We start from the raw sequence: 25,622 nt of genomic DNA on the forward strand, positions 1-25,622 counted from the left end.
ACAGACCAGGTGAGTCCACCTGAGGACAGAGACAGACCAGGTGAGTCCACCTGAGGAGGAAGTTAGTTAGTGAAGAACCTTCATGTCCACGTTGTGGAACATTATCTTTGGCTTAAAAACATCACAATACAGGATGTTGTGAAACACCTGACTTCAGGTGACCCTCCTCTCTTCCCATTGGCTCAGACACCTGACGCCCACAGTTAGACGCTTCTCTTAAAGAGCCAACAGGTGAATTAATGTTACTGTATATAAATTATACGAGACTGTAAATCTGTTTAGGAGACGAGTTGGAGGAGTTCTCTTAATCTAAATCATTCATTTAAGATGAAGACTTGTTTTAAAGTTAAGGTTAGCGTAGGGTTATATTAATGTGTGTGCGTGTGTGTGTGTGTGTGTGTGTGTGCGTATGTGTGTGTGCGTATGTGTGTGTGTGTGTGCGTATGTGTGTGTGTGTGTGTGTGTGTGTGCGTATGTGTGTGTGTGTGTGTGTGTGTGTGTGTGTGTGTGTGTGTGTGTGTGTGTGTGTGTGTGTGCGTATGTGTGTGTGTGTGTGTGTGTGTGTGTGTGTGTGTGTGTGTGTGTGTGCGTATGTGTGTGTGTGTGTGTGTGTGTGTGTGTGTGTGTTACAGATGATCCAGAGGCAGCTGCAGCAGGTGGAGGAGAAGCAGAGACAGCTGGAGGAGAGAGGAGTGATGGTGGAGAAAGCTCTGAGAGGAGAAGCAGGTACACACACACACACACACACACACACACACACACACACACACACACACACACACACAGACACACACACACACACACACACACACACACACACACACACAGTGATCAGACTGGACTCACCTGAGCGTACCTGTCTGTCTGTCTGTCAGATTTCTGGGGAGACTCTGGTGATAACACAGATATCGACCTTCAGCTGGGAGGTGAGTTCACCTATACTGTAGTACTGTAGTACAATACTACTGTAGTGCACTGTAGTATACTGTAGTACTACAGTGTACTGTAGTACTGTAGTACAATACTACTGTAGTATACTGTAGTATACTGTAGTACAATACTACTGTAGTGTACTGTAGTATACTGTAGTAGTACAGTATACTATAGTACTGTAGTACAATACCACTGTAGTGTACTGTAGTATACTGTAGTACTACACTATACTATAGTACTGTAGTACAATACTACTGTAGTGTACTGTAGTATACTGTAGTACAGTATACTACAGTATACTACTGCAAACTGCAGTATTCTACAGTGTACTGTGGTTACTGAACTACATCATATAGTACTAATATAGAATAGTATATATTTATAGTACTTATACTACACCAGTAATACTGTTGGCCCTCTTCAACAAACGTGCTGACTGTTCTTTATTTATCAGATTGTGTATCTGTGATGAAGTTTCTGTCTCTCGGGGGACTGAAGCTCGCTGTATTGATCCTCTGATGGTGTTTTGGATGCACTGATCCAGTTCCTGCAGTGTTTTAGAAACCTTTAGTCCGACCATGACATGATGCTGAGAAAGCTGCTCTTTGCTTAGAATAACAGTTTCTGACTCTTCACATAGTTCTGACGTCATGTTTCCCGCCATCACAACGCTGCTTAGTGATCAGTGATCTGCCGGACACTTGAGGCGGCCATGTTTATAACAGGTGATCACTGGCTGCAGGTTGAGTTATTGATGAGTCCATCAAACCCCGCTGAACGCTTCAATAGAACAGACACAACTCAAAGAATAACTGACCTTTGGTACAAAGTTCAGTTGGTCAATGTCATTAATTTGCTAAATGCCACGTGGTGCCAGGGAAGAGGGAGCCGCCAGACCACCAGGATGGGGGGCGGGTTTTATGCAACGTGAAGACAATGGCCAGCTGCCTCCAGCTCCAACCAACCAGGAACCAGCAACATACACACAACACACACATAACACACAGCAGTCCTGGCAGGGGTCCTGGTCCTGGCAGGGGTCCTGGTCCTGGCAGGGGTCCTGGTCCTGGCAGGGGTCCTGGGGCCATAACAGTTCTTCCTGTGATGGATCTTTAGTCAGACGGGTTTTGGTTTAGATTCTGTCTGTGTGTCACCACAGCAGTAAAATGTGACATTTAAAACATTTAACAGTAATTTCTCTTTAAGTGACAGAGTCTAATTTAATCTGGATCAATTACAATAATCAATAATTAATTACTCTCTCTGCAGGACTGGGTAAACTGGAGAACCCGGGTCTCATGCAGCAGTGGTTTCAGCTGGTCCAGCAAAAGAACGCTCTAGTTCGATATGAGTCTGAGCTCATCATATTGTGAGTACTTGATCTTTGACCTCCGACTTAATAAACTCAGCAGATCTGAATCCCTCAGGACTTGGTCAGGACCTCCTGGACCTGGTCTCAGACCTACCTGTTCTGTGTTTCAGTGCTCGAGAGCTGCAGCTGGAGGACCGGCAGAGTCGCCTGCAGCAGGAGCTCCGAGAGAGGATGGCTGTGGACGGTAACATCCCACTCATTCATTACACCTGCCCAGCACCCGAACACCTGATTCACACCTGTGTCCCCTCGCACCTGTTTCACACCTGTGTTCCCTCAGACCTGTTTCACAGCTGTGTCCCTCCACACCTGTTTTACACCTGTGCCCCCTCACACCTCATTCACACCTGTGTCCCCTCAGACCTGTTTTACACCTGTGCCCCCTCACACCTCATTCAGACCTGTGTCCCCTCAGACCTAATTCACATCTGTGTCCCCTCACACCTGTTTTACACCTGTGTTCCCTCAGACCTCATTCACACCTGTGTTCCCTCAGACCTCATTCACACCTGTGCCCCCTCACACCTAATTCACATGTGTCCCCTCACACCTGTTTTACACCTGTGCCCCCTCACACCTAATTCACACCTGTGTTCCCTCAGACCTCATTCACACCTGTGTTCCCTCAGACCTCATTCACACCTGTGCCCCCTCACACCTAATTCACACCTGTGTTCCCTCAGACCTCATTCACACCTGTGCCCCCTCACACCTGTTTTACACCTGTGTCCCCTCAGACCTAATTCACATCTGTGTCCCCTCACACCTGTTTTACACCTGTGTTCCCTCAGACCTCATTCACACCTGTGTTCCCCCAGATCTCATTCACACCTGTGCCCCCTCACACCTAATTCACACCTGTGTTCCCTCAGACCTCATTCACACCTGTGCCCCCTCACACCTAATTCACACCTGTGTCCCCTCACACCTAATTCACACCTGTGTCCCCTCAGACCTGTTTTACACCTGTGTCCCCTCACACCTAATTCACACCTGTGTCCCCTCAGACCTGTTTTACACCTGTGTCCCCTCACACCTGGACCTCACCTGTGTGTCCTCTATGTGTCTCAGACCACCTGAAGGAGGAGGCGGAGCTGCTGGCAGAGCGTCTGATCCTGGAGGAGATGTTGGAGGTGGTGGAGCAGAGAGATGCTCTGGTGTCTCTGCTGGAGGAGCAGAGGCTGCAGGAGCGCCAGGAGGACCAGGATCTGGAGGCCGTCATGATTTCCCGGGAACTGGGTCTGCACTGGACCTGAACTGGTCTCCAGAGTCTCTGCTGGACCTGATATCCAATATTCACTCTCTTTTAGCTCTGTTCCTGCTCTCTACCAGCTCCTGAGGGAAACATCCGGCTCTTTAGCTGCTAAATGCTCCACGATGTTCACCAGCTAGTCTACAGCTAACTGTTAGCAGGTAGTGTTCAGCGGCTTTTTACAGCTGAAAACAGCTGCCTGCTGAGGCCCGAAACGACGCTATGAGACGCTGAGAGTGAACCAGAACAGTGAAGTTGCAGCCGGACAGATAAACAATGAGCTGAAACTCACTATAAAGCTCCGTAAAGCTGCAGAGGAGCTGCAGAGTCTCTGTAGGTTCATCATCACACACATCAGACTGTGGAGGACAGAAATATGTTATAGAGGCTTTAAAGATGCAAAGAAGAAGAAAACAACAGTGATGACATCACTAAACTCACTGAGAGTCCAAACAAAACCTGATGATCAGTGAAATGATCCAATAATGTTTCAATAAACACTAAAAACCAGCGAGTTACACTTTGACCCAGTTTGAGTCGATGAAGCAGCAACAACATCAGATTAACGTTACTTTAACAATCAACAACAAACGAGTAGATGATAACAGGCTTCAGTTTGGGTCAATAATATAAATAACAGTAAAACAACGTTAACAGTATCGTGTCACTGCTTTATTGATCCAAACTGTGTTTATAATCATCTTTAATATCAGTTCAACTTCAAACTTCTTTTGTCTAAATGAAGCCAAAATATTTAGTTAGTAACGTCTCCTGACGTCGGCCACCAGCGACGACTTCTCTCCTGTTATTGATTATTAATCTGTGTTCAAGTAGTTGAGACGTATTGATCGTCGTGCCGAACTTCACCAAACCGCCTTATTTGATGTTCCAGCTGCCATCGACGCCTGCCGTCACTAACGAGTCATGTGACTGATTATTAATCAAACAGCCTTCTGTATGTTGGAGAATAAACAACTGACAGCTGATGTTTGTGCTTCTGTGGTTTTTCATCTCTCTGCTACAAAGTGTCTGTCGATGCGAACGTCATGAACACATGAAGAGTTTAATGATCACATGATGTCAACTTCATCACACAGCTGCAAACATCTGGGATCAGAGTTCTTTCATAATAACTAAACAAAAATAATTAAAAAGTTAAAAAGTGAATAAAATAATTTGAAATCACAGAATGACAAAGACGAAACTTACAAAACTACACGTGAAATATCTGAATATTTTACTGTTTGACTTTAAATGATCGATTGAAGCGTCTTCAGTTATTAATAAACACAGAAACGATGAATGAAACTAACAAACTATTTACACTGTAAAACCTTCATTTAACAGATCAGTCACTGAAACATTCTTGTTGTTTTTAAAGTCAGTATCACTAACTTGTGTTAAATACTTTAATAGTGAAAACGAGTTCGGGGACAATTTAAATGCAAATGACTGATTTATTATTTAACAAAACATTAATGATAAAACAGATCAAATGTCAGTCAGGTGTCGTTGACTAAAGCTGAAACACTGAGGCCGTTGCTATTGACAACCAGAGGAAATGATCCTGGCTAACTGGTTTTACTGGATGTTTGGTCTTTGTGCTGCAGTGGAAACAGATCACAGCACTTTAATTATAATAATCTATAATCTATAAGAACCTAAACACCTTCCACATGTTGCTCAGATGTTTGTGAACTTTGTTTCACAACCTCAGAGTGTTTCAGTGAGTCCGGGTCGCAACTTCCTGTTAACAAACTGAATTATTGCTCCAACAGGAAGTTCTGCAAACATCCTGAAACTGTTGCTCTGAACACGTTAAAACACTTCTGGACTAAAAACAAGACGTCAAACGTTTCATACAGATTTTATTTCTTTATAAAATCATTTTTCAGGAAGAAGACACTTTTCAGACAGAAACTCTTCATCAGAGAGAAACACATTTGATTGGTCGGTTGATTGATACAGTTGTTGTGTGTCGATACTGGTTCTGACTGGTTAACAGACTGGTTCCTGGTCTACAGACTGGGGGTCTGGCCGGCGTCCACCTTCAGGTCTTTGGCCACCAGGTAAGCGGTGACCGGGTGCATCGCGCCTCGGGTCGCCAGAAACACTCGGACCGCTTCCTCTCGGTACTTTTCAAAGTTAAAGACCTCTCTGGAGACAAAACAGGAAACTGGATCATTAAATGCTGAAAAACTACAAAAACTACAAAAACTATAAAAACTACAAAAACTACAAAAACTACAAAAACTATAAAAACTACAAAAACTATAAAAACTACAAAAACTACTGAAACACAAAGAGTGAACTTTAAACTGATGTGTGACTGAAAAGTGAAGTAAAGTGTCAGTGAAACTAAATGAACTGTTGAATGAAGTAAAATGAAATAAAATGAAGTGAATTAAAGTGAATTAAAGTGAATTAAAGTGTCAGTTGAGTTTCACGGTACCTGAAGAGCGGTCGTGTGAACTTCATCCTGCCCTGTTCTGTCGCCATCTTCAGCGCCATGGCAACCGCATCCTCCCACTTAGACCGCACACACAGCCGCAGCCACCTGCGGAGAGACGACGGCCAATCACAGGAGGTTTTACTGGGAGGGGGAGGGGCTTGACCTGATGTAGACTTCTTACCTGAAGCGGATCTCTGAGTTCATGACGGAGTTCAGATCATAAACCTCCTGCATCCGCTTCACGTGAGCCAGAGGGAGCAGATCCTGCAGGAGAACAAGGTGTTACTGAAGAGACCAGAGGACTGAAGTGGACTGTGGAGGGCTGAAGTGGACTGTGGTGACCTGAAGTGGACTGTGGTGACCTGAAGTGGACTGTGGAGGGCTGTGGTGACCTGAAGTGGACTGTGGAGGACTGTGGTGACCTGAAGTGGACTGTGGAGGACTGTGGCGGACTGTGGTGACCTGAAGTGGACTGTGGTGGACTGTGGTGACCTGAAGTGGACTGTGGTGGACTGTGGTGACCTGAAGTGGACTGTGGCGGACTGTGGTGACCTGAAGTGGACTGTGGTGGACTGTGGTGACCTGAAGTGGACTGTGGTAACCTGAAGTGGACTGTAGCGGACTGTGGTGACCTGAAGTGGACTGTGGTGGACTGTGGTTTTACCTCGTGCAGCAGGAGGGACAGGAACTCGATGAGCTGGTGGGAGGACAGCGTCTTTACATCGGACTTGTTGAAGCTGTTCAGGTCCTGGTCTTTGGCCTGAGGGGGGACAGAGGGTGGAGGTCCAGCGGTTGTTTTATTTTTGAACTTTGTGACCTTTCGCACCTTTAATCAGCTTTAATCGATCATAAATCAATAACCCGACCAGTGTGAACATCTGGTCTCACCTTGATCCACCTCTGGCTCAGAGCGATGCAGGCGTCGGCCATCGTCGTGTCGTACCTGAAACACAGCACAGGTGTCAGAACTGATGCGGTTTAAAACCAGGACCTGTACCTGATGGGGGTCCGGTAGGATCCACTCACTGAGGTTTGACCGGAGGCATCCCGGGAGTGAACATCCAGGCGGTCCAGTCCACCTTGTTCAGGACGTCCACCTGAGACACAAACCAGATCAGAGTTACACTGAAACCTGCCCCAAACGCCCAGACCTGACCAAACCAGGTCCAGAACCAGGTCCAGAACCAGGTCTAGGTTAAGAATATAACTGACAGATGAGAACTGTATCCAACAGCTTCTAGAAACTCACCTTGTCTTTAAAGTAGGTGAACAGGTAGTTCTTCCACTCGTCTGTGGTGACGCTGCTGTAGGCGAACAGCTGGATGTAGGACTTGACGAACCCCATGAACACCTCTGCAGGAGACAGACAGGTAAACAGGTAAATAACACGCGTTACGTCCCTTCATGACGATGCAGACAGGTGAGCTCAGGTGCGTTACCCGGCCCTCCCAGCAGCTCCTCCAGGTGGTAGAGCAGAGCGAAGCCCTTTTCGTAGGGCACCGAGGAGAAGGCCTCGTCGGGGTCCACGTCCTGCAGGCTGGGGACCAGGTTAGTCAGAGGGCTGTTGGCGCCGAACGTGTTCACCTGAGCGACGACGCGGACGACGTGAGACAAAACAACCGATTAGAGCCTGAACGTCTGACGAACTGAGAGTTTAAAATATATTTAACCAGGTGAAGAAAATACAAACCGAGTCCTGCAGGTCCTTCCAGCCCCCCATGGCTTTAAACTGCCGGAACTGTTCGCTCTCCAAACACCTGCCGATCATCCTCTCCAGGTACACCGTGTGACCCTCGTTCAACCTGCACGCACGCACACACACACGCACACACACGTGCACACACACACACACAGGTGTGAACAGGTGTGAGTAGGTGAGGTGTGAGCAGGTGTGAGCAGGAGTGAACAGGGGTGAACAGGTGAGGTGTGAACAGGTGAGGTGTGAGCAGGTGTGAGCAGGTGTGAACAGAAGTGAACAGGTGAGGTGTTCACTCACCAGAAGTGCTCCCAGGTCTTGTTGGTCACCAGGTTACCGGTCCAGCTGTGAGAGATCTCATGAGCAATCACCTGCCAGGAGGATCAACACGTCAACATGTATGAACACATGAAGGTGAACGGGTGAACAGGTGAACAGGTGAACAGGTGAACGGGTATCCACTTTAACTTTGATAGAAACATGTGACTCACGTTGGACAGAGATTTGTCTCCTGCCTGAAAGACACAGAGACAGGAAACAGCTGATGTGAGGTCATGTGACTTATACAGACATATGTACATACAGGTGTGTGTGTGTGTGTGTGTGTGTGTGTGTTTACCAGCAGGGTGGGCGTGGCGAAGGTCAGACAGGGGTTTTCCATCCCGCCGTACGGGAAAGATGGAGGCAGAACCAGGATGTCGTACTGACCCCAAACATATGGACCTGCCAAGTCCTCCGCTGTCTTCAGCATGGTCTCCGTCTGTCACACAGGAAGTAACACACCTGTACTGTCTCTACATCACACAGGTGAGTCCTTTACCTGTCCTGTTCAGTCTGACTCACCTCTGAGAACTCAAACGCTGCTTTATCCACAAACTCCTTCTCAGACCAGACTCTGGACCTCGGCCCGATCTCCCTGCCAACCAATCAGAGCACAGAGCACGGTGAACTGCTGCAGGTCACATGACGACATCAGTGAACAGGTGAGAGAGACTGTACCTGCTCTCCAGAGCTCCCACCACGATGGCTATCAGGTAGGAAGGCATGGGCACCTGAGGACGAGTCAGAGGTCAGAGGTCAGCTGTGCTAGCCTGGATAAACTGACCTGCCAAAAGATAAAAGAGTAGAAGAAGAAGAGCAGACTAACCGGCTGTCTGAAGCGGTAGATGATGCGATTACTGTCCTGAGGATCCACCTCCTGACCGTCTCTCATGGCGCTCATCACCGCCACCAGGTCTTTAGGAACAGACACCTGGACAGGTAAACATCACACATCACACCTGAGAGAAAGGTACACACACCAAGGTCAGTGTGTGTGTGTGTGTGTGTGTGTGTGTGTGTGTGTGTGTTACCTGAGCGTAGTAGGTGTGTTTGACAGACGGGCTGTCCTGACAGGGGACCATACTCCTGCAGTGATGAGCCTGTGAGACAAAACACAGGGCGAAGCTACAAACGGTTTCCTCACACAGGTTCAGGTTCCTGAATGTAACCGAACCTCACGACGATGTTCACTGACGAAACACCTCAGATGTTTGCACATGAACACGAAACAAAAGAAGAAGAACGACGGCAGTTAGAGAGAAGAGGAAGAAAGCGGTGATGTCATCATCAGTCTGTCGTCACCTCAAACTGTTCAAACCACCAACTGTTACTAAAGACCCGGGACTCAAGACCAGAGTCCACCTACACACAGCCGAACACCTGTCAGCTGAGCTCAGGACAGTCCAGGACAGTCCAGGTGAGTCCAGGTGAGTCCAGGTGAGTCCAGGTGAATCCAGGTGAGTCCAGGTGAGTCCAGGTGAATCCAGGTGAGTCCAGGTGAGTCCAGGTGAGTCGCTGCTTTCAATGTTCCTGTGAAGAAGGAGAAGTGAAAGCTCACCTGGCACTGGCTGAACAGGTAGGGCTGTTTCTTCCCGGCGGTCTGCTCAGGTGAGAGCCACTGCAGCGCCGACGCAGCCGGAGACGTCTCATAGGTCACCTCCACGATCACATGCTGCCCTCTGATTGGTCCACACAACAAACACACGTGTTCATTAGCTTGTATATTGAAGGTGAAGAAGACAGTTAATGATGTCAGACAGGTGAGCTCACCTGGAGAGGTCAAAGGGCAGCGTGATCTCCAGCGGGGTCCCCTTGAAGCTGTGTTTGGGGCCCATCGTAAACCGCGCCGCCTGTCCATTCGTGCTCACTGACACGATCTTCAGATCTTTGGTGTCCAAAGTCTGCAGCAGATAAACACTGACCTGTCACCTCTGACCTCAGTCTACACACCTGGTCTGACACTTCAGGTAAATTCAGTCTTATATCACCAGGACGTCACAATAAACTCACTTTAGAAAGAGATAAATTATATTTGATCATTAATCAACCTGCTGCTTTATCACAACTCAGCCTTCAAATCAAAGTCCGCAGAGCCAATAAACGACCCAATAAATTCATTTAGTCTCATATCAACAAGTACATCAAACCAAACTCCATTAAAACTGAGACGGATCTGCAGATATGATATATTCTCACATCTGTTCACCTGATTCACAACAGTTTCTGCCTCCAACACGCTTCAACTGGAGGAACTGAGATTATAAATGAATACAGATGTTAAACTAAGAGATTTAAAGACATTAATGAATAAAATCACATCTAACTCATTAAACTGCAACTATAATCTGTTCATGTTAATCTCAGGTGAACTCAGCTGTTCTACACACTGAACTGTGAACTGTGAACAGTGATGTCCACGACATCAACAGCCCCAATAAATCCTGATTGTACGTGAAGTTCATCAGACCATTAAACACCAGTTTAAATTCTCCTTCATTTAGTCAAATATAAACAACTAAAGGACACCATGAACTGGATTATTACAGATTATTATGCTGAATTACAGACGGTCTTTCTGACATTCAGGTTAAATTATTGAATCTTTTAACATAAAGTCAAAGTGAAACATCTGATGAACAGTTATCAGATTATAATCCCAGTCAAAGTCCACAGAGCCCCAATAAACTCACTGGGTTTTATATCCTGAAGACAAACAGATTCATATACACAACAAACCCAGAAAGACTTTAAATGTTAAATATATAAAGAACAAATCGCAGCAGAGTAACATCTCAAATATTCACAAACTTAATATTTAATATTTGTCAACATTCAATCACCAGATTTTTATATAATTTGGTGTTTTGACAGGCAGGTTGTGTTCAAAGATAATTTACAGATTATAATCCAGACTGCATGGTTTAATGACCACTTCAGGGACCAAACACACAGTCTGACATCAGAACACCGGGAATGAACGAGCCCGTTAGCTTCCCGGCTAACACCCCCGGGGTCCGTTAACGTTACCAGAGAGGAGAAACGGTCCTCCAGAGCCTCCACGGTGAGCGCCACCTGCCCGCTGATGACGTGTCTGTCGAAGTCCACGTGCAGGGTCAGGTTCAGGTGTTTGGTGACGCACCTGGTGAACGAGGAGAAGGAGCACGGGTCAGAAGACATGATGATCCGTCCGGTTACAGCCGAGAGACTGAGGCGACGACTGTCAGCCAGCCGGGTTATCTACCGGAACAGGCTCCAAACACATCCGCTACCGGCATTTTCAAAATAAAAGAGTCACATCACAGGCGCGCCATAAACACCGCCCACCTGCCCTTTCTACAGTAAAAGTATCAACAACAAACATCAGACAACACAATTTCTGCAAGACAAAAATATCTATTTTTATTTTTATGAAGTAAAATGTCTTCTCAAACAAACAAATTGAACTACTGTGTAGTTACATGACTGCACACTGATACACCGCTGCAGTCATTCTACTGCCTATAAAGTAACACTGTATGAATAAACTTGATTTAATTAGACTAAGACATTTAATTAGTACCAATCTAAGGGCAGCTTAACCTAATGACAACTATGCATCATCACACTAAGGGACTATTTAAAGAAGCACAATTACTCTTATCAAGATACAGTGACTTTGATCACTGGTGAGTTACTGGTGAGTTACTGGTGAGTTACTGGTGGTAACGGGGAAGTCACCGTTTGTATTTATTAAAGAGGAGGTTTTAGTAAGGGGGGTAGGTCGATTCATTCATTTCATTTGCTAGCTTAAAATGCTTTGTTTTAACATTGAATTTGTAGCCCTACAAATACGTAGCTACTGATATTTTGTGATAATTTGTGACTGATTTAAGCTTTCATTTACACTTCATTAATCAGTCTGACATTACATTCATGTTTGCTGTTTTTTTATTTCTTTTGTTTTATCCCAGCCAGTCAGTAGCCAGTTACCTATCTGTCCCGCCAACGTCCTTTCCAGTTAGCTAACAGGAAGTTACTGTAGTTGTTGCTAGGAGCAGTTAACTTATCATCTTTCACATCGATCAAGAAATATGTCCACTTTAGACGACAACCTGTCCGCTGCATCGATATTATCAACGCTCGTTGTCATGTTTCTGTTACTTTTTTCATGGATGTAGCTAGCTCGCTAGCTAGCTGTGTATTGGTCGATTTCTCCAACTGGAGGAAATCACTGACATCATCAGTGACCGTTGTGAGCGGCTAAATAAATGAGACGTGCGTGCAGCACATCTCCAGACTGGAATCAGGCTCATGTTTCACCGTCAGCAGGTGCAGGTTGTCGTCATGCAGGTACTTTGGGTTTGGAACGACTTAATAGTTCTTAAGAAAACAGGTTTCTTGAAAGACACATTGCTTTTGATTTGTTTAATTATTAAATGCTGTTAGTGCCACAAAGGAAATTCTATTCAGTCTCATTATGTTGGTGCAGAAATATCAGAGGAGTAAATCTCAATACTTGGACAAGTACAACCAAAAGTATCTGCATGGCTACAGAACACTAGAGACAAGTGAGAGAATATGGTTTTCCATATTCAAAACTGGCGGTTCAGGTAACGGACACAACTAGAAAAGGCCCTGATGAAGATGAGGGGCTCTGGTTTCAGTAAACCAGGATGAAGGGGCCTACCAACTGTCAGCTGCTGTCCTCAAACAGCTAGCAGAGGTCAGTGTCTGCAGGTTCTCCACAATACAAATACACTACTGTATTCATTCAGCAAGGAAACAGGAAATAAAACCAACATCCCTTCAAACTGCTCCAACATCACACACAGAAAATATCACTTCATCATGTTGTTCACTTGTTTGCATTGTTGTTGAGCTGCTGTGTGATTAATGTCACCCTTAATGATGCATTTAATTCACTACAAACACTGTAAATCATTGAAATCCTGCAGCAGATTCATCAAGACAAGTTTTATTGAGACTGTTTTATTTATTTGAGGCTACAAGTGTTGAAAATGTTTGTAAAAATAATCTTCTTTGCTAATTTTCTACAACTATTTTCTACTGTTATTTTCTGTAATGAACAACATTATTCTTCTACAGTGTTTAATCTGAACGCTTGTATTAATTGTGATTAAATGTCAGTGATGACCGTGATGGACGTCTGGTTATTCTCTGGGTCTCCATGGAAACGGATGAAACTGCTTTTAGCGTTTATGCTCCAAACTGCTGGAACATCTTTTGCAGTCATGTCAGCTGCTGCGACGCCATCGTCTGTTAAAAACATTCCTGTTTAGTGGCCACTTGCTGCTCTAATTATTTCATTGTGTTCCTGCTGTCTTAATGGTTTAAACTCTCATGTATTATTGATGTTTACTGTTTTATCCACATAGTGTTTCAGCCCTGTGAAGCACATCCTGCTTCCTCCTGGAATCAAACGTACCAGATAAATAAAGTTTTCTTACTCCATGTAAATGTGTATCATGCAAACTATGGGCGCAGAAGAACAGCACATACATCAGTCTCATGTTATTTACTTTGTATATATATGTATTAAAACTGTCCGTACGGTCTGAGTGCGTGTTGACGACATGAGCATCATTGTTTCCTGTCTCAGTGAACTGGAACATACAGACGCAGCTGCTCTACTTTCCTCTTCAAGCAACCAGCTTTCACTCAAAATCTGATTCAGTTTGGCTTCAAAAAGGTCAAAACCGAGTATTTCTTTGTAAATGTTTAAAGGAAATATTAGCTTCCCTTTGTTTATTTATGTTGATATATGTCAAGTGTTTATATATATATATGTTATTATATATTTTCTACATCATGACTGGTTGTCATTCATGTGTGTCAGCATCATTAAGGGTGACATTAATCACACAGCAGCTCAACAACAATGCAAACAAGTGAACAACATGATGAAGTGATATTTTCTGTGTGTGATGTTGGAGCAGTTTGAAGGTATGTTGGTTTTATTTCCTGTTTCCTTGCTGAATGAATACAGTAGTGTATTTGTATTGTGGAGAACCTGCAGACACTGACCTCTGCTAGCTGTTTGAGGACAGCAGCTGACAGTTGGTAGGCCCCTTCATCCTGGTTTACTGAAACCAGAGCCCCTCATCTTCATCAGGGCCTTTTCTAGTTGTGTCCGTTACCTGAACCGCCAGTTTTGAATATGGAAAACCATATTCTCTCACTTGTCTCTAGTGTTCTGTAGCCATGCAGATACTTTTGGTTGTACTTGTCCAAGTATTGAGATTTACTCCTCTGATATTTCTGCACCAACATAATGAGACTGAATAGAATTTCCTTTGTGGCACTAACAGCATTTAATAATTAAACAAATCAAAAGCAATGTGTCTTTCAAGAAACCTGTTTTCTTAAGAACTATTAAGTCGTTCCAAACCCAAAGTACCTGCATGACGACAACCTGCACCTGCTGACGGTGAAACATGAGCCTGATTCCAGTCTGGAGATGTGCTGCACGCACGTCTCATTTATTTAGCCACTCACAATGGTCACTGATGATGTCAGTGATTTCCTCCAGTTGGAGAAATCGACCAATACACAGCTAGCTAATCATTGTGTGTTCTTACTGAAGGACTGATAACTATATTTACATGTATGTTTAGATTTGCCTGCAGGTGAAGGAACAACAGACACAACATCCACTGCTGCTCTACAGCCTGCAGACACCATCAGCTGGAACAGATCCATGGAGGCAGCAGCTGTAGATCCTGTCTGATATGATGAGGGCGGAGTTAGTCAGCAGAGGCCATATCAGGTTTCCCTTATTACTGTACAGGCCTAGTGGGCCACCTCTGTGTCGTTGCCTAGGAAACTGTTGATGTGATGCAAGTGCCACTGCCATCAGAGTCCCTTTAAATTACTGCAGAGCGAGAGAGCGTATGGGGAGCAGGTTAGCTAACGTGAGCACGGCACCACCTAAAAAGAGGAAAAAGCTGTAACGCAGGTGACGGAAAAAGAAATATATGGTAGAGATACAGATGGGGGAGAAGGGAGGGGGGCAGCAGAGGATGGTTCCCATCAACACCACCTCACAGGAAATTAGTGAATGGAGAAAAAAATCAAGAGAAGCTGAGTGGTTCCAAGAAACAACATCTTTACTGCTTCTGCTGCAAACTGTTGTCACAAACAAACAAACAACTACAAACTAATCAGTAATGGACTCAATACTCAAAAGCCCTGAAAACAGTCCAGAACATTTTAGGCACATGACATCTATCCAGTGTAATCGATCAATAACCAAATGCCAGAGTCTTAGATGTTACTAACAGGTAGTTGGTAATATTTAATCATTTCATTCTTTGATAAGTGATTCGTTTGTTTGAGAAGTGATTTTAATTTATAAAAATAAAAATATATATTTTTGTCTTGCAACCATTGTGGTGTCTGAAGTCCATATTTTTACTGTAGAATGAGCAGGTGGTGTCGAGGCAGCACTGGCTCGGTGGTTGATGGGGGGCTAGAGGTGGTCCTGGGAATGAGTGTGACAATAAACTAGCAAAAAGGTCTCTGCAAAAGGAAGTAACACAACCAGTCCACCTGGAAAAGGAAAAGCAGGAATGCAGATATGGCAAAATAGATTAAGCAAGACCAAGAGTCAAGAGCTCTGAAGAAGAATGAAAGAAGTTGAGGAGGATGAGGAGGATGATGATGTGTCCCTCCAGCAGGGGGCGCTGGCGGCGGAGCAGCGCAGCTGTCCGGGAGTCAGTACCGGAGCTGCTGATCTGATGGAGGAACGGAGCAGGGAGGATGGAGGTCGCGGAGCTCTGAGTCGGTCGTCATGAACCCGTTTGACGGCTGCGGTTCACCGCGACATGAGGAGGCGGACGGCCGGTGTCCGTGGGCCCGCTTCGCCTCCTGGCTGGAGTGCGTGTGTGTCGTTACCTTCGACCTGGAGCTCGGACAAGCCATAGAGGTACGGTGGTTAGCTTAGCATCGTTAGCAACGTTTACCAGCGGTGTAACTGAAAGATGATTTAAATAGTAAATTGATCAGAACAGAAGCTTCAGATGCTGCTGATGAACAGGATGAACCTTCAAACACTCATATTTATACTAGTGCGTTAATGTGACAGGTGTATTCAATGTACAGGTGTATTTAATGTGTCAGGTGTATTTAATGTACAGGTGTATTTAATGTACAGGTGTATTTAATGTGACAGGTGTATTTAATGTACAGGTGTATTTAATGTACAGGTGTATTTAATGTGACAGGTGTATTTAATGTGACAGGTGTATTTAATGTACAGGTGTATTTAATGTACAGGTGTACTTAATGTGACAGGTGTATTCAATGTACAGGTGTATTTAATGTACAGGTGTATTTAATGTGACAGGTGTACTTAATGTGACAGGTGTATTTAATGTACAGGTGTATTTAATGTGACAGGTGTATCTAATGTGACAGGTGTACTTAATGTGACAGGTGTATTTAATGTGCAGGTGTATTTAATGTGACAGGTGTATTTAATGTGCAGGTGTATTTAATGTACAGGTGTATTTAATGTACAGGTGTATTTAATGTGCAGGTGCATTTAATGTGACAGGTGTATTTAATGTGACAGGTGTATTTAATGTACAGGTGTACTTAATGTGACAGGTGTATTTAATGTGCAGGTGTATTTAATGTGACAGGTGTATTTAATGTGCAGGTGTATTTAATGTGACAGGTGTATTTAATGTGACAGGTGTATTTAATGTACAGGTGTACTTAATGTGCAGGTGTATTTAATGTGACAGGTGTATTTAATGTGACAGGTGTATTTAATGTGCAGGTGTATTTAGTGTACAGGTGTATTTAATGTGCAGGTGTATTTAATGTGCAGGTGTATTTAATGTACAGGTGTATTTAATGTGACAGGTGTATTTAATGTGCAGGTGTATTTAATGTGACAGGTGTACTTAATGTGACAGGTGTATTTAATGTGCAGGTGTATTTAATGTACAGGTGTATTTAATGTGCAGGTGTATTTAATGTGACAGGTGTATTTAATGTACAGGTGTATTTAATGTGACAGGTGTATTTAATGTGCAGGTGTATTTAATGTACAGGTGTACTTAATGTGACAGGTGTATTTAATGTGACAGGTGTATTTAATGTGCAGGTGTATTTAATGTGACAGGTGTATTTAATGTACAGGTGTACTTAATGTGACAGGTGTATTTAATGTACAGGTGTACTTAATGTGACAGGTGTATTTAATGTACAGGTGTATTTAATGTACAGGTGTACTTAATGTGACAGGTGTATTTAATGTGACAGGTGTACTTAATGTGACAGGTGTACTTAATGTGACAGGTGTATTTAATGTGCAGGTGTATTTAATGTGACAGGTGTATTTAATGTACAGGTGTATTTAATGTGCAGGTGTATTTAATGTGCAGGTGTACTTAATGTGACAGGTGTATTTAATGTGACAGGTGTATTTAATGTACAGGTGTACTTAATGTGACAGGTGTATTTAATGTGACAGGTGTATTTAATGTACAGGTGTACTTAATTAGATTTGGGGGGTTAGGGTTAGGTGTTGGGCGAGTTAGTGTTAGGGTTGGGGGGTTAGGTGTTGGGGGTTGGGGTTAGGGTTGGGGGGTTAGGCATGGGGGGGTTAGGTGTTGGGGGGGTTAGTGTTAGGTGTTGGGGGGGTTGGTATTGGGGTTGGGGGGGTTAGGTGTTGGGGGGGTTAGTGTTAGGCATTGGGGGGTTAGTAGTAGGTGTTGGGCGGGTTAGTATTGGGGTTGGGGGGGTTAGGTGTTGGGCGGGTTAGTATTGGGGTTGGGGGGGTTAGGTGTTGGGGGGGTTAGTATTGGGGTTGGGGGGGTTAGGTGTTGGGGGGGTTAGTGTTAGGCGTTGGGGGGGTTAGTGTTAGGGTTGGGGGGGTTAGTATTGGGGTTGGGGGGGTTAGGTGTTGGGGGGGTTAGTGTTAGGGTCGGGGGGTTAGGTGTTGGGGGGGTTAGGTGTTGGGGGGTTAGTGTTAGGGTTGGGGGGGTTAGGTGTTGGGGGGGGTTAGATGTTGGGGGGGTTAGTGATAGGTGTTGGGGGGGTTGGTGTTAGGGTTGGGGGGGTTAGGTGTTGGGGGGGTTAGTGTTAGGCGTTGGGGGGTTAGTGTTAGGGTTGGGGGGGTTAGGTGTTGGGGGGTTAGTGTTAGGGTTGGGGGGGTTAGGTGTTGGGGGGTTAGTGTTAGGGTTGGGGGGGTTAGGTGTTGGGGGGGGTTAGATGTTGGGGGGGTTAGTGATAGGTGTTGGGGGGGTTGGTGATAGGTGTTGGGGGGGTTAGTGTTAGGGTTGGGGGGGTTAGGTGTTGGGGGGGTTAGTGTTAGGCGTTGGGGGGTTAGTGTTAGGGTTGGGGGGGTTAGGTGTTGGGGGGGTTAGTGTTAGGGTTGGGGGGGTTAGTGGTAGGTGTTGGGGGGGGTTAGTGTTGGGGTTGGGGGGGTTAGGTGTTGGGGGGGGGGGGGTTAGGGTTCCTGCTGCTGCTCACTATATGTATAAAACGGAATCATTTGTAAAGATTTTATTGACGTGTCTGTTGAGATGATGGAAAGTGAACATTATTATTCTTATTTTAAAAGCATAAAGTCACATTTTACAGTTCAATCAGTGTTTTCTTCTCGGTGTTTCAGCTGGTTTATCCTCAGGATGTGAAGCTCACAGAGAAGGAGGTAATTTAATCAACTTATTTTTCACAAACTGATAATCACTTTATTGATGATCATTTTATTGATCATGTTTCTTGTGATTTATTGTCAGAAAACCAGCATCTGCTACCTGTCGTTTCCTGACTCGTACTCAGGTGAATGTCTAACAACATTACATCATATGTGAGAGGTCAGAGGTCAGCGGTCAGAGGTCACATGACCTGTGTGTGTGTGTGTGTGTGTGTGTGTTGACTGATTTCCCAGGATGCCTCGGCGACACTCAGTTCAGCTTCAGGCTGCGTCAGTCGGTCGGTCGCAGAGCTGCGAGGTTCAGAGACGACGTCTACAACAGAGACGCCCCGGTCACCCTGCAGGTGAGCCGTGCAGGTTATCGATCGATCAGTTTATCTGGCACAAGATGCCTGATTAGTTCTTCCTGGATGATCAGGAGGTTTCCTTTGTTTTGTGGTTTATTGACTGATTGGTAAATAGAGAACAAATCAATCAGCTGCTTCTCTTGCTCTGACCTCCCCCAAAACACTGGAGCCTTCATCTCCCAAAATGCACCTGGTTAGTGTTTCATCAGGGCCTCTCTGCAGGTAACGGACCAGCTGTTACTGTGATAGGAGAGTATCTGAAACCCCTGGATACACAGATCAGATATGAGATGTTTGTTGCTCTCTGACCAATCAGATCAAAGCTTCCAGGTGTTTGTTTCTCTGTCTCCTCAGAGGGAAGTGTCCCATTTCTTTGGTTACGTCTATTTCAGACAAGTCAAGGACGTCTCTGTGAAGAGAGGATACTTCCAGAAGGTGAGTCACCTGTCCACTCCTGTTAACACACAGCTGTTCGTGTGATGTTTGATTGACGGCTGTGTGGTCATGTGATTGTTTGAGATGACAGCTGTCTGGTCACGTGACTCTGTGTTGCAGTCTCTGGTGCTGCTATCCCGGCTGCCGTACACTCACCTGTTCCACTCGCTGCTGCAGATCATTGCACCTGAGTTCTTTGAGAAGCTGGAGCCCTGCCTGGAAGCAGGTGATGTTGTCACGTTACATCATAACCTTTAACCAATCAGAACACAGGTTTTCACTCCATTGAAATGTCTTTTACTTGTCCTCACAGTGTGTAACGAGATCGACCAATGGCCTTCACCCGTACCTGGATTGACCCTTAACCTACCCGTGATGGGCGTGGTCTTACAGGTGAGGGGGGCGTAGTCTTACAGGTGAGGGGGGCGTAGTCTTACAGGTGAGGAGGGCGTGGTCTTACAGGTGAGGGGGGCGTAGTCTTACATGTGAGGAGGGCGTGGTCTTACAGGTGAGGAGGGCGTGGTCTTATATGTGGGGGCGTGGTCTTACAGGTGGGGGGGGGGGCATGGTCTTATAGGTGAAGAAGGTGTGGTCTTACAGGTGAGGTGGGGCGTGGTTTTATAGGTGAGGAGACCAACACCACACCACACACACTTTTTATCTTTGCCTCTCTGCTGGACTCAGACTGTTAACTGATGGTCCTTCAGGATGAACACAGTTAGCAGCAGGCTAGCGGCGCGAGCACGGATGCCTGGCCAATCATAGCACAGGGCGTATCTCGCCAAGGACTGCAGTGGGATCCATAATAATGCAGTGAGGAGGGGGTTTAAACTCTGATTCACTCCTCTGACTGGCTTCATCTCCATAGTAACAGCAGCTGAGGCTCATGGGTATTGTAGTAATTAGAAGAAGAAACTTGATTTCTCAGAACCAGAGTTGAAACTAGACTTGAAAGCAGGTATGTAGAGGTACGAAGAGCCTTCCACAGTGTTCATGTACTCTGTCTTCTCACTTTCTTTTCTTTTTATTCTCAATCAACTAACTTTAAGGTAAAAAAACATGTTCCTTTTTGTTTCTTAATGTTTATTTGTTTTAGGTCCGGATCCCGTCAAAAGCCGACAAACCAGGAGGAAGTCCAATCAGACAGACGGCGAAGGAGGTCAGAGAGTCTCTGTGTGTTTCTTCCTCATTCTGTCTGAGTTTCTGTTGTTCATAAAGTTTGTTTTCTGTCTTCAGAACTTCCTGCCAGCTCCGATTCTGCTGCCCACCATCCACGACCTAGACCTCTTCAAGTCAGTCCACTTCCTGTCTGTGTTAGCTGCTCCCCAGAGTTGCCTTTAGCACCTGATTCCGTCTTTAGACCAACATGTTTATTAGTTTTGGTCATGTGATTCTTGTCCTCTTGTTGCTGACTGTCTGGATGTTCTTTTAGTTTCAGTCTAACGTGACGTCTCACCTGTCCAGGTGTTTCCAGTCGGTCCTGATCCACCTGCAGATGTTCTGGGAGCTCATGTTGCTTGGGGAGCCTGTGGTCATCATGGCGCCGTCTCCTACCGTCTCCTCAGAAACTGTGCTGGCTCTTGTCAGGTAACCCAACAGCCAATCAGAATCCTCCCTTATCTGCAGCTTCAGGTTTTCTGGCAGCCAATCAGAGAGCAGTGTTGTGTTGTTGCCGTGGTAACAGAGTATGTTTGTGTGTGTCTCAGCTCCATCAGTCCTCTGAAGTTCTGCTGCGATTTCCGTCCGTACTTCACCATCCACGACAACGAGTTCAGAGAGTACACCACCCGGACCCAGGCTCCGTGAGTCCACCTGTCTGTCTGAACACACCTGAGTCCACCTGTCTGTCTGATCACACCTGAGTCCACCTGTCTGTCTGATCACACCTGAGTCCCCGTCTGTCTGATCACACCTGAGTCCCTGTCTGTCTGAACACACCTGAGTCCACCTGTCTGTCTGATCACACCTGAGTCCACCTGTCTGTCTGATCACACCTGAGTCCCCGTCTGTCTGATCACACCTGAGTCCCTGTCTGTCTGATCACACCTTAGTCCACCTGTCTGTCTGATCACACCTGAGTCCACCTGTCTGTCTGATCACACCTGAGTCCACCTGTCTGTCTGAACACACCTGAGTCCACCTGTCTGTCTGATCACACCTGAGTCCACCTGTCTGTCTGATCACACCTGAGTCCCTGTCTGTCTGATCACACCTGAGTCCACCTGTCTGTCTGATCACACCTGAGTCCACCTGTCTGTCTGATCACACCTGAGTCCACCCGTCTGTCTGAACACACCTGAGTCCCCGTCTGTCTGAACACACCTGAGTCCACCTGTCTGTCTGATCACACCTGAGTCCACCTGTCTGTCTGTTCACACCTGAGTCCCCGTCTGTCTATCACACCTGAGTCCACCTGTCTGTCTATCACACCTGAGTCCACCTGTCTGTCTGAACACACCCTGAGTCCACCTGTCTGTCTATCACACCTGAGTCCACCTGTCTGTCTGATCACACCTGAGTCCCGTCTGTCTGAACACACCCTGAGTCCACCTGTCTGTCTATCACACCTGAGTCCACCTGTCTGTCTGAACACACCTGAGTCCACCTGTCTGTCTGATCACACCTGAGTCCACCTGTCTGTCTGAACACACCTGAGTCCACCTGTCTGTCTGAACACACCTGAGTCCACCTGTCTGTCTATCACACCTGAGTCCACCTGTCTGTCTGAACACACCTGAGTCCACCTGTCTGTCTGAACACACCTGAGTCCACCTGTCTGTCTGAACACACCTGAGTCCACCTGTCTGTCTATCACACCTGAGTCCACCTGTCTGTCTGATCACACCTGAGTCCACCTGTCTGACCCGTCTCTCTCTCCGTCAGACCAAACGTGATTCTTGGCGTCACCAACCCGTTCTTCATCAAGACCTTCCAGAACTGGCCTCATGTGGTCCGACTGGGAGAGATCAGGATGGCAGGTAGACCACAGCCTGACGTTCTTCTTCTGCATATCCTCATCCTCATCTTCTCCCTCCTTCATCCATCTTCTCCAAGTCTTCTTTCTTTTCATTTCTTTTCCATGCTTTCCGATGTTTATTTAAAGTATCTGAGACATGAAGTTACTGGATGTTATTATCAGATCCACATTTTAGAACTGCAGTCAGAAAATGTTTTGATAATCGATTAATGGTTTGAGTTCCCGGAGGACGGCGGCGTCTGTCAGTGACATCACTGCTTTCTGAGGCTGTGGTGGACTCAGTTAACGCCACATTGAAGATACTGGTATCATATGAAACTAGACCACATAAAGCATCCACTGGTAACCACGTCATAGCTTGTCAGGAAGGTGATAAATAACGCTCTAAAGTTACACTAAACTTTGGCGAGGGAAAAAGTGGCATGGCCATTTTCAAAGGGGTCCCTTGACCTCTGACCTCCAGAATGAAAATGGGTTCTATGGTTCCCACCAGTCTCCCCTTTACAGACATGCCCACTTTATGCTGATCCCATGCAGTTTTTTGCTGCAGTATAAATGTGTTATTTTGTCTTGAATATTTCTGCATGCTGGCGTCACTGAATATTCTAATGAATGTATATTTCGAGCTGCATCGTGTTGTTGTTGTCAGAGATGGAGAAGGTGAAGTGTTGGAGGATTATAGAGTCACACAGACTGATGTGAATCTTTTGTCTCCTTTCAGGTGATTTACCCAAACAGGTGAAGGTGAAGAAACTGTCCAAGCTGAAAACACTGGACACTAAACCAGGTAAGATAACAGAGCAGCAGCAGGTGAACATGAACACCAGCCTCAGTCTGTTGTCTTTAGTGTTCTGTTACCTGTGTGTCTGCAGGGATCTACACAGCCTACAAGACCTTTCTACACAAAGACAAAGTTCTCATTAAGAGACTGTTGAAGGTAAAGCAGCAGCTAAACGTCCCAACAGGAAGCGTGTGATCATGTTCTCAGTCTGAGCGTCTGTTTCTGCAGGGGATTCAGAGGAAGAGACCATCAGAGGTGCAGAGCGCCATCTTGAGGAGACACCTGTTAGAGCTGACTCAGAGCTTCATTATCCCACTGGTGAGAAAACAGCCAATCAGCTCGCAGGAACATCGCTACCCATCGACAAGTTGCTCTTCATTTACTGTCATTCATTTCCTCGTTACCGTCAGCTGTTACATAAATAACAACAAACAACTCGTTACCGTCAACTGTTACATAAATAACAACAACAAACAACTCGTTACCGTCAGCTGTTACATAAATAACAACAACAAACAACTCCTCGTTACCGTCGACTGTTACATAAATAACAACAACAAACAACTCCTCGTTACCGTCGACTGTTACATAAATAACAACAAACAACTCGTTACCGTCAACTGTTACATAAATAACAACAAACAACTCGTTACCGTCAGCTGTTACATAAATAACAACAAACAACTCGTTACCGTCAACTGTTACACAATAATAATAATAAGAAACAACTCGTTATTAGTTTCTTTTAATTGGTAAAATGACAGCAGTCTGGTGAATGTGTTGGTCAGTTGAACCCTGCGTTTTGTCTGTCAGGAGCGGTACATGGCGAGTCTGATGCCACTGCAGAGATCTGTGACGCCCTGGAAGGTAAACAGGAAGTGCATTAGTGATGTCACGCTGACGTCAGGTGTTTGCAGGTGAAACCTGGTTTAAGTGTCGGTTTGTTTGTTCAGACGCCTCCTCAGATTCGTCCCTTCAGTCAGGACGAGTTCATGTCCACTCTGGATCACACCGGCCCTCAGCTCACCTCGGTGCTCAAAGGTGATTGGATGGGACTGTACAGGTGAGTCAGTCGCGTCTTAAAGTTCTCAGACGTTCTTTAGTGAAAACAGAATAATTTATGTCAGATTATTGATGTTTTTAACTCTTCGCAGGAAGTTCTTCAGGTCTCCGAACTTTGACGGTTGGTACCGACAGCGACACAGAGAGATGAGTCAGAAGCTGGAGAGTCTTCACCTGGAGGTCATCTGTGACTCCGTGAGTGTTCTCATCATGTTCACAGCTGTCACAGTCAAACATCTGGATAATAACAGGTTCTTACTGATTCCACCAGGACCTGCTGGGCTGGACCAAAGACAAGTCTGAGGTGGAAATAGTCGACCTGATTCTGAAGCTCCGAGAGAAGCTGGTGAGGAAACTGCTGGAAACTCAATCTGTCTTTTTCTATAAGTTGTAATAGTTTTACATGAATGTCATAATAGTTTAAATTACTATATAAAGTTTTATTACTTTGAGAGAAAAAAAACATTCAGGAAAACATCTTTGTTGAAAACAGCTTTGTGTCTGTTGTTGTCTTTGTTTTAATTAGTAAACAGGTGAAATGAATCTTCTCTGAATATTTGACTTCATTCTCATTAAAAGATCTTTTTTCTAATGATGATAAATGTGTTTAAATAGAGGACAGGAAGTGAGTTTCTGACCCTGTTTTTCAGTTGAAAGCTCGCCGGCAGCAGTTGCAGGTGAAGGACGGAGTTTTCGACAAACTGGACGTGTTCATAACGTCCATCATCAGATCGCTGCCTGCAGACCTGCGGCGAGTCCTGAACGCTCACACAGACACACAAACACACCTGCGGCAGGTACCGACGTCTCTCTGAGATCCGACTCGGACTCGACTTCTCATCGTGACGCCTTCATGAAGTTCAGACGTTCTGAAGCTGATCTCAAATGTTCAGCAGGAGGGAAAAAGTCACAAAGTTATGAGGAAAAAAACAGAAAAGTCAGAATATTTGCGAAATAATTCGACTTTTTTCTCACAACATTGTGATTCTTTTTCTCGACGTAGTTTGACGTTTTTCTGGAGATTTGTGTCGTTCACAGTGGCTCCTGTTACTCAGTTACATTAATGAAACACTAAAAGCTAAATGTTTGTCCTGTTATGTTTATTCATTGAACGCAGATGAAAGAAAACAGTTTATTTATTTCTGTTGGGTTTGATGATGAATGTTGAAGATATTTTTATAAACTGAGTTCAGTGAATGTAACACTGACTTCATGTCGCTCACCTTTCTTTCTTTCTCACTAACTGTAAATATTTGTTTTGCTCTGAAAAATAAAAACCTGAATTATATAAACAGTCTTCTTGTGTCATTTACTGTTTATTTCAT

At 45.2% G+C, this 25,622-nt stretch overlaps 3 protein-coding genes across 5 annotated transcripts in view; 2 read left to right on the forward strand and 1 right to left on the reverse strand.

Moving 5' to 3' along the window:
• The window catches only part of LOC137175567 (protein-methionine sulfoxide oxidase mical3b-like), a 32,278-nt gene extending 27,735 nt beyond the window's left edge, over positions 1-4,543 (forward strand). For all 3 annotated transcript variants that reach the window (XM_067581312.1, XM_067581310.1, XM_067581311.1), the window contains 6 exons: positions 633-726; positions 876-926; positions 2,203-2,302; positions 2,416-2,489; positions 3,377-3,718; positions 3,753-4,543. In XM_067581312.1, coding sequence (XP_067437413.1) covers positions 633-726; positions 876-926; positions 2,203-2,302; positions 2,416-2,489; positions 3,377-3,561 — 504 coding nt within the window. In that variant the 3' untranslated portion in view covers positions 3,562-3,718; positions 3,753-4,543. The remainder of the gene's footprint in view (positions 1-632; positions 727-875; positions 927-2,202; positions 2,303-2,415; positions 2,490-3,376; positions 3,719-3,752) is intronic.
• An 865-nt stretch (positions 4,544-5,408) lies between these two features.
• On the reverse strand, positions 5,409-11,275 carry lta4h (leukotriene A4 hydrolase). Its single transcript, XM_067581313.1, has 19 exons — positions 11,054-11,275; positions 9,797-9,927; positions 9,585-9,705; positions 9,058-9,126; positions 8,853-8,957; positions 8,705-8,757; positions 8,549-8,621; positions 8,325-8,465; positions 8,197-8,220; positions 8,006-8,076; positions 7,700-7,811; positions 7,449-7,593; positions 7,259-7,362; positions 7,036-7,106; positions 6,898-6,952; positions 6,674-6,769; positions 6,191-6,273; positions 6,010-6,114; positions 5,409-5,714 (listed from the first exon to the last, which is right to left on the reverse strand). Exons 1-19 carry the CDS (start codon positions 11,201-11,203, stop codon positions 5,576-5,578), a joined length of 1,848 nt encoding a protein of 615 aa, XP_067437414.1. The 5' UTR covers positions 11,204-11,275; the 3' UTR covers positions 5,409-5,575.
• Positions 11,276-15,439: 4,164 nt separating this feature from the next.
• dennd6b (DENN/MADD domain containing 6B) lies at positions 15,440-25,594 on the forward strand. The gene is made up of 20 exons (XM_067582410.1): positions 15,440-15,950; positions 18,651-18,689; positions 18,778-18,820; positions 18,930-19,039; positions 19,397-19,477; positions 19,598-19,703; positions 19,791-19,870; positions 20,574-20,636; positions 20,714-20,769; positions 20,942-21,064; positions 21,184-21,279; positions 22,361-22,455; positions 23,176-23,241; positions 23,327-23,391; positions 23,464-23,553; positions 24,049-24,102; positions 24,189-24,298; positions 24,390-24,492; positions 24,569-24,643; positions 24,948-25,594. The coding sequence occupies exons 1-20, from the start codon at positions 15,816-15,818 to the stop codon at positions 25,110-25,112; spliced, it is 1,755 nt and encodes a 584-aa protein (XP_067438511.1). The 5' UTR covers positions 15,440-15,815; the 3' UTR covers positions 25,113-25,594.
• The last annotated feature ends 28 nt before the right edge of the window (positions 25,595-25,622 follow it).

The sequence above is a fragment of the Thunnus thynnus genome, chromosome 23 (genome assembly GCF_963924715.1).
Source record: "Thunnus thynnus chromosome 23, fThuThy2.1, whole genome shotgun sequence".
In the NCBI taxonomy this organism is placed as follows: domain Eukaryota; kingdom Metazoa; phylum Chordata; class Actinopteri; order Scombriformes; family Scombridae; genus Thunnus; species Thunnus thynnus.